The 8614-nt window shown below is 37.9% G+C and overlaps 1 protein-coding gene and 1 long non-coding RNA gene across 2 annotated transcripts; both read right to left on the reverse strand.

Moving 5' to 3' along the window:
- Positions 1-252: 252 nt before the first annotated feature.
- Positions 253-4396, reverse strand: LOC137025139 (sterile alpha motif domain-containing protein 3-like). Its single transcript, XM_067393200.1, has 7 exons — positions 4284-4396; positions 4142-4198; positions 3864-4061; positions 3605-3779; positions 3405-3484; positions 1992-2237; positions 253-279 (listed from the first exon to the last, which is right to left on the reverse strand). Exons 2-7 carry the CDS (start codon positions 4169-4171, stop codon positions 253-255), a joined length of 756 nt encoding a protein of 251 aa, XP_067249301.1. The 5' UTR covers positions 4172-4198; positions 4284-4396.
- A 1400-nt stretch (positions 4397-5796) lies between these two features.
- LOC137008259 (uncharacterized) lies at positions 5797-8210 on the reverse strand. Its single transcript, XR_010892789.1, has 3 exons — positions 7010-8210; positions 6780-6930; positions 5797-5924 (listed from the first exon to the last, which is right to left on the reverse strand). It is a non-coding gene; the product is annotated as an uncharacterized lncRNA (long non-coding RNA).
- Between the last annotated feature and the right edge of the window lie 404 nt (positions 8211-8614).

Raw genomic sequence — 8614 nt, forward strand, 5'->3', positions numbered from 1 at the left:
TGAAATCCACACCAAAATAGCCCATCAAATTGAGTGTTTTTTTTTTCCCCAGGCCGCACACACATACTGTCCTGCTGATATCGGGAGATGATGAATGTTGCCACAGAATGATGGAGCTGAGTGAGAAGATGAGTTGACAGTTGAGAAAATGACTAAATGTCTCAGATATGACAAATCCCCAAAGAATAAAACAACAAGCCCAGGGTACGTCTCTCTTTATCTCTTTGTAAAGAAAGAGGCATTTCTGAAGTGCTAGGTAATTGCCCTTTTAGTCCTCAGCTGCAAGGGAGAAAAATGGAATATGAACTGTTGGAATTGAGTTTTGTCTCATTTTCTTACTGCTGTGTCATCTTCAATGTGATCGATGCTGGTGTTAGTGGGCATATTTTCTCCCTGGAGATTGCTTTCAACATTCCTTCTATGAGCTATTCAACTATGATTCTTTTCTGCCATTAAGGAATATTTTCAGGAGCATTCTCTACCAAACATACCCAGCAGTGAGGTTTATTCTGAGCATGATAACCTATTTGCAGTCTTTTCACCACTGGCCCTCTACGAACCCTTACCAGGAGATGTGTTTTGCAGTGTGAAAGTCTCTGCGGGTCAGAATTGAAAAGTTTTGTCAGGCCTCTGCAGAATGAAGATGCGCTGGAGTCTGCATGGTGAGATATGCAGTGTATCGATCAACCTGTGCTGGAAAGATGGGGTAATTTTCTGGGCTCAGTGTTGTGGAGTGGGGCAGAGAGCAGGATTTTGGTATTATTGCAGTGTAAATGGAGAGTAGAATGAGAGGGGTGTGTTGCATTTGGCAATGCAGGGAAGCAGACTGTAAAATGACCGCAGAGGTTAATCGTCTCCTCCGCATCCACCAAGCGGGTTAATCGATACACGTGCGTCGGCCTCCGGGGGTCTGTTGTATGCTATCTCAGAGATTAAACCCGCTCAAAAACTGCACATTAACAGTTTAACAGGCCGGCAAGTTCGTACACACATGCTAAAAACAGTGCACACTGGGCTGTCAATAAATAAATTACATAAAATGTATTTATTGACATAAACTTTATACATATGTTGCATTCAGCAATTTTGTAAGTCTGTTGTCTATGTAATTTATGCTTGCACTGTTCATTTCTGCGCATTGTGTGTTGTTCCCAAGTACTTTTACGCTGTATCCTGTACATGCACTCTAAGAAGGAAAGGTTCAAAAATGAACCTTTTGAGGTTCCTGGATATTGCAACTGTGGGGGAACCTTAAAGGTTCATTTTTGAACCTTTTTGAAAAGGTTCAAATTGGAACCTTCCCTAAAAGGTGCATTAATGCCCAGCATTGGTTCCATTTTGAACCTTTTTAGACATCATCATCATCATCATCATTATTATTATTATTATTATTAATATTATACATTACTACTTTAATCCCAATTCACAACACAGACACAACCTATTATTCTTCATGAATTATTTATTTCATAAAGGCATATACAAATTTGAGCACAGGACACAAAGTACAAATTAAGGCTTATTGAAACTAATATAGAATTTTCTCTTTCATGAAAAAACTGATTATTCACAATATTTAGGGGGAAAATATTATTAACCCATTTCCCCCCACAATACATTCAGTCAAACAAAAAACTGGCCAACTGTGGGTGGTATTTTGGTTATATATTTATATATATTTAGAATATTTTGGAAAGAAATTAATGTTCACAACAACCCATTCCAGGTATTTACATCATGAATTTATCCCCCCAACGCACCCCCCCCCCACCACCCCCACACACACGTACATTTAATCAAACAAAAAATGGCCATTTTAATCACTGTGGGTGGTATTTTGGTTATATATTTATATATATTTAGAATATTTTGGAAAGAAATTAATGTTCACAACAACCAATTCCAGGTATTTACATCATGAATTTACACCCACCCATACACACACTCAAATATGTACATTTAATCAAACAAAAATTGGCCATTTTAATCACTGTGGGTGGTATTTTGGTTTCTGCGAAATGGCACATTAAAAACCTTTCAACAAATTTCAGGGTGTTTCTCATCTTTGCAGCATATTCTATGTTGAATATGAAGTGTATTGCCATCAGAACAACAAGAGCCATGGTCAGATCATCCACTTCACAGACCTTCTCCCCTTCCATCAATATTTCTAGAAGAGACTCATCATCCAAGGCACTTCCCTTTATGTACAGCACAGGGTTGGGTGTACGGGGTTCCTAAACAAAGAACAGATAATGTAAGGTATAATGATATATAGCAGTTAAAATACCATTCATGATTATTATTTTTTCCAAACATTTAAAAAAAATTATAACTCGCAAAATTTGGCAAATGTTAGGATGTTTTTTTGTCAAAATATAGTCATAAAACTAATAATGAATGTTTTGGTGGCAAGAATCCTATTATAAGTGGATCTCAGTGAGAAAAATATAATTATAAATTTAAATTATAAAGAAATTTGCCATTAAAGGAAAGGTTCCCCCAAAATTCTGCCATCATTTATTCCCTCCATGTTGTTGCTGCTGATATAGAGTGGTGCAGGTATGACATCAGAACCCAGAATAGTAATTTTATAAGGGGGTTTTCAAAATATGTGACCCTGGATCAAACATAAGCCACAGGGGTATGTTTGTAGCAATAGCCAACAATACATTGTATGGGTCAAAATGATCGATTTTTCTTTTATGCCAAAAATCATTAGGATTTTAAGTAAAGATCATGTTCCATGAAGATATTTTGCAAATTTCCTACTGTAAATATATCAAAAAATTATTTTTGTGAGTAGATATACATTGCTAGACTTCATTTGGACAACTTTAAAGATGATTTTCTCAATATTTTAATTTTTTTGCACCCTCAGATTCCAGATTTTCAAATAGTTGTATCCCGGACAAATATTGTCCTATCCTACAAACCATACATCAATGGACAGATTATTTATTCAGCTTTCAGATCTCAATTTCAAAAAATGGACCCTTATGACTGGTATTGTGGTACAGGGTCACATTCACATATGAGTAAAATAAAGCCTGTGGTAAACATGGTGACTCAAACGTGAAGATACTTTGACGTTTTTTCTGCATTGTAAATTACACATGCACACTGTTTCATATAGTAACTTAGAAACATACTTTTCCAAAAATGTTGCTTCAAAATTCACATTTTCGGTATAGGTGACAAAATGTCAATGTCGTCAAGTTATGTTTACCACAGGCTCTATTTTAGTAATAAATAATAATAATAATAATAATAAAAAAAACAATATAAAATCCCATTGGAAAATCTTTTGGGGTTTTGATGTCATACCTGCACCACTCTATAGTGGAACTTGCACACATTTAAAAAGAAGGCGCTAAAAAACAAATTTTATAAGTTTACTATACCTCATTGATAAGATATAGAGATCTCGGATTCTCCTTGAATAAAAGTGGAAGCAGCAGGATAGCAGCAGTCATTGAGAGACCTTAAATGTAAAATTGTGAAAATATCCATGAATATTATACTATATGTTAGTGTTAATTGTGAATTGTATATTTATTATCCATAAAACAGAGATTAATTACATTTTCATTCTATGCATTACCTTTGTGTGCCAAATCAACATAAGTTTTTTTTGCTTCGCCCAACTCAGCACAAATTTCCACTCCAACTTCTCTTCTCTGGCACTCATTAATAACTTTCTGTGCCACCAGGTCCAGATTTTTCAGGATGTTGTTTTCAATGTTTCCATCAAGTATGCTTTCAAACTCATATACAAGCTATTAAAAAATATACATATTAAAAAAAAAAAGTTCAAATATTCATTGCTTTGAAGTCATAATTTGGAATACAATTCTACTCACAACTGAGGGGATTTTAAGGGCTGGATATCGTAACAGTATTTCTTTTGTGGAGTGATTTTTCATGTAGTCTGCTCTCTCATTCCTTGTCCGTTCCATGCAGTCTTGTAAAAGGCGGATATTTGGTGTCTTCTTCAAGCATTCTGTTCTTATTTTCTCCAAGTGGATCCCTATGCTGTATTTATCTTCTCCTGATACACTCTATTCACAAAAACACATGCACTTATTTTATAACAGTATACTTTGACCTATTCTTAAATCCTGAAGATGAATCTACTTACCTCTTCAGACCTTTGTCTCTTTTGGGACATGTCTTGGATTACAGATAGATCCTCGGTCTAAAAACAAAAAAACAATAAAAATAAGAAATAAAGATATCCATTACTGTAAATATCCATTAAGGTGTCATATCATTTGGCTTACTTCTTTATTAGTTGCCTTCTTGGTGTCAGATGCTTGGATGCTTGGAGCATGCTTCTTTACTCTGCTAAATCTGCTTCGAATACTGTTAATCTCCTCAATATCAACCAAGGGTGATCTTTCTTTTGAACTTGTTCTTTAGAACCTCATGCCATGACTCCTTAAATGGAAAAATAACACTATTAATTAAACATGTATCACCTTCAAGATAATATCTGTCACAGTTCCCTCGTCTCCAGGACTCCATTTCCCATGATCCTCGTGTTTCCACCCCTGCACTCACTTCCCTCGTCTTCTCATCACGGATCACCTGCACCTGGACTTCTTCATCAGCACTCCCTTTATAATGGACTCACTCCCTTCATTCCTTGTCTGTCCTTATTGTTAATCTAATGTGTGATGGTGTTATGTTTGCTCCTTTGTTCAGTAAAAGAACTGTTATTGTGGCTATCCATGTATTGCCTCATCTCTACTACACTACACCGTAACAGAAGGACAGACCTAACTGCCGGAAATCCACAATGAAAATGGATTTGCCTTTCCTCCTCGCTGAGGCTCCTGCTCCTCCCGTGCCTCCCACACCAATGTCAGCAGCGGATTGTCTCATTGGGCTCTGCTCCAGCCGCCGCCGAGCCTGCATCTTCAGCCTCCGCCGAATCTGCAGCCCCAGCCTGTCAAGAGCCCACTGAAGGCCCTCCTAAAACTCCCCAAGTATTTTTTGGGGGGGGGCCCCAGTACCTGTGGGTGGGGATCTCCTGGGCGGGGTTTCGGGGTCAGCAGGGCCGCCCACAGCCTCTGACCCTCCATGGCTGTCCACAGCCTCTGATCCGCCCTGGAAACCTCAGTGTCCAGGGCGCCCACCCCCCTCCCGGTTGTTCTATCTACGGCGCGAGGACGCGCGCCTACCAGGCGGGGAGGTACTGTCACAGTTCCCTCGTCTCCAGGACTCCATTTTCCATGATCCTCGTGTTTCCACACCTGCACTCACTTCCCTCGTCTTCTCCTCATCATCACGGATCACCTGCACCTGGACTTCTTCATCAGCACTCCCTTTATAATGGACTCACTCCCTTCACTCCTTGTCTGTCCTTATTGTTAATCTAATGTGTGACGGTGTTATGTTTGCTCCTTTTGTTCAGTAAAAGAACCGTTGTTGTGGATATCCGTGTAATGCATCATCTCTACTACACTACACCGTAACAATATCAAGGAAGTATTTAAGGGTTTATAAAATTGAAAAATCTTGTCATGTTCTTACATATCCCCTTCCTGTCCTGTCTCTCAAGAATTGGTACTTTGCAACCAGGGCTGAACACACCTTGTTGTACTGTTCACTTGTTGGATACCTGGGGAAAAAAAGAGAGAAAAAATGGGCCTCAATCATGCTCTAAAGTTAAGCTATTAAAATTATGCTATTAATTATGCTATACAATTACCATGTATATGTGCACATCTGATCAAACAGAGTTTGAATTACTTTCGATCTCCATTTGTTCCGTCCTGTTGAAGAAAAAATCTCTGCTCTCCTCATCAAGTTTTTTTTGTATTGCCAATGGAAATTTGGGCAGCTGATAATTTGCTGGCCACACTGTTTGGGCAATGTTGTGTTTTAATATTGGGCCATGTGAAATATCAACTGAAGTCCTACAGAAAAAAGATTTCAGAGAAGTGTTTATCACAACACAGGAGAGGAGACACAAAGGTAAAAGTAACAGTTCTTTATTAAAGCGTTGGTATGCAAAAGGTCATGTTTAAGCTGATTTATTACATTATAATAGTTGTATAGCATTCTGTTCAAGTGTTGCGTCTACCGAGCAGGCATGGTTCAATCTCTGAAATCTGCTTGGGGAAACTAACACACGATTTGATATGGCAATGTAAAGAAGAAGGTAGAAATGTGGTGTGCATTTTTGTAAATAATTGAGTCAAAGTGGGTTACTGTCAACCAACTGTATCTTCGGCATATTGCTCAGATTGAGACTGTATGGTTGGACAATGTTGTGTGATTGGAGCATGTTGAGATTGTATGGTGAATTCCACTCAGGTGCATCATTGCACACTGTAAGTGTTTAATTATTCAGTCTAACCAGCATTATCTGGTACAATATTAAATGTACAAATAAGATATTTCTTCAGTTGTAAAATTTTATGTGTTCGCAATGTTTCACAACAGTGTGCTTATAGGTGGTGCTTCATGAGGGTGTAACAGGTGTGGCAGTTCAGTTCTCAGTGATTGGGAATGAGTGGGAAGAGCTGAAGGACCTGGTGCTGAGGGTGTGTTGGTTGAATCTGTGACAATGTTACAGCGAGGTGCATGTTACATACACCAAAATAGGTTTTTTTTTTTTTTTTTTTGATATTGTAAAGATTTGATTTGGTAGTAATGCATATATATACTGGGATTAAACCTCATTGGTTGTGTCTGAAAATCTTGTACTGAGAAATTAGTAGGGCTTGTCTACATACTTTGTACTTAAAATATAGATGTAACATACTTACTCATGATTGGTGTGTGTGGTCTTAGAGGGCATCTCCGTCTTTAGGCTTTGTTGTAATCTTATAAATCTAACTTGATCCTTCATTTTCGGAAATATTTTTGATATCATATTTTCAGTTAGGTTCACAAAAGTGTCCCCATCAATTTCATTCTCTGTAAAAACAAGAAGAGTCAATAGGAGTACAACATTTTCCACCAAACTGCATTAGGAATTGTGTATAAATGCACATACACATTCTAATATTTAGTAATCCAATGTCGCAAGGGGATCAAAAGAGTTCCTTCCAGGTTTTTATAAGTGTCCAGTCCATGGAAAGCTAACTCTTTCCCTACTTCAAGGGCACACCAAGATGTTTCGGTAACTTTGTATGCATGGAGATGACTGTCAAATTTGAATGGAATGAGTATTTTTCCAAACATGTACCATGAACCACTGTGTCCATATATTGCTTTGATCTTGAGAAATAATGGAATCTCTTCAGTGTGTACAGTGTCAATCACTTTGCATTCTCCAGTTTTATAAGCTGTATTGTTAACTGTGATGGAATTTGTTTTTTGTAGGACTTCATTTGACAGAGGTCTTCCAATCTGTGATTCCAGTGTGGCCAATACTAAAGAAGGCAGGGTGTTTGATGGTACATCACAAGCTCCTGAGGCATGGCACACTTCATATCCAATGCTTTTCTTCTGAGCTTGCTCCCAGCACTGTCTCAGCTGATGCCTTCTAGCAAGTGATTTGGTGATGTTCTTGAAGTTGCAAACAACAGTAGACACTTTCTTGAAATACTGATGTTTTGCCTCAAACCGCATACAAGACAAATGAATTAATGGCCCATATTTCAGCATAAGTGAAGGATAGTGCACTAAAAAATGCATTTTTGGAATGACACCATCAGGGAAGAGTTCATGAAATGTTGCCAAAAACTCTGTGATTTTCTCCTCAAGATAGGGTATCCAAGATCTTCTAACCACTGGGGCCATGATCAAATCTACCACTTCGCGCAGTAAAATGTAGCAGTTCCAATACTTGTTTGGAGGTACATAAGATCCGACCATTAGTGGTAGTAGTCGAAACAATGTCCAGGTTTCTGAAGCTTTACCAGAGAGTTGACCTTTTCTTCGTAACATTCTTTCCGTCAAGATTTGTGGCTTAGATGTTTTGTCATTTACAGAATATGATAAATTTTCAATTTCAAAGTTTAGTTGATCTAGGGTGAAGTGTTTATCCTGGATTAACTGATGAAGAATCCATCTGAGAGCATTAGGAATAACTCCCTGCAAAATATCGTGCATCACATCAGGTGGAAACAAGTGAGTTATCACTGTAGGAGCATGGTTAAGAGATGAGAAACAGCACTCTCTCTGCACACCATAAACAGACCCATTATCAGGATTTTCACAGACAGCCTGTAGGTGATATCTGTAGTTAACACTGTCTCTTAGAGTGAAGTCCTCTTCTTTGAATTTGGTAGTGATGTCTTCTTTTGTGGCCATGCAAAAACGACATATTCTCCCATGTGAAAAATTTCTTTTCAGCCCAATCAAAGAATGAGCTGAAAGATTGTCAGCTGAGATGGTGACTACTGTGCCATAGAATCTTCTGCTTTCCCCATTACATGACAGAGTCACTCCCTCGGTCTCAAGACATATCACTTCTTCAATCAAAGGCTGAAACAGATTGTTATAGTTGGTAAGATCTTCTTCAATATACCGATGTCTGATTAATGATGAAAGGTAAATATTCTCAAGTTTTGATGTATATTTCTTATCAATGTTTCCAAGTTTAAAATACACAGCTGTCAGTTTATGTTTTCCTTTTTAGAGCCTAAAGGGTTAA

The sequence above is a fragment of the Chanodichthys erythropterus genome, chromosome 1, assembly GCF_024489055.1.
Source record: "Chanodichthys erythropterus isolate Z2021 chromosome 1, ASM2448905v1, whole genome shotgun sequence".
Classification (NCBI taxonomy): Eukaryota; Metazoa; Chordata; class Actinopteri; order Cypriniformes; family Xenocyprididae; genus Chanodichthys; species Chanodichthys erythropterus.

Excerpts from the sequence above, each read along its gene's own strand:
- LOC137025139 (XM_067393200.1), bottom strand. The coding sequence starts at position 4,171 with ATGTCCCAAAAGAGACAAAGGTCTGAAGAG. Across the intron at positions 3,485-3,604 it reads TGTTGATTTGGCACACAAAG|GTCTCTCAATGACTGCTGCT; the intron begins GTAATGCATAGA and ends TTTACATTTAAG. Across the intron at positions 280-1,991 it reads AAACCAAAATACCACCCACA|CTGAGGACTAAAAGGGCAAT; the intron begins GTGATTAAAATG and ends TCTCCCTTGCAG.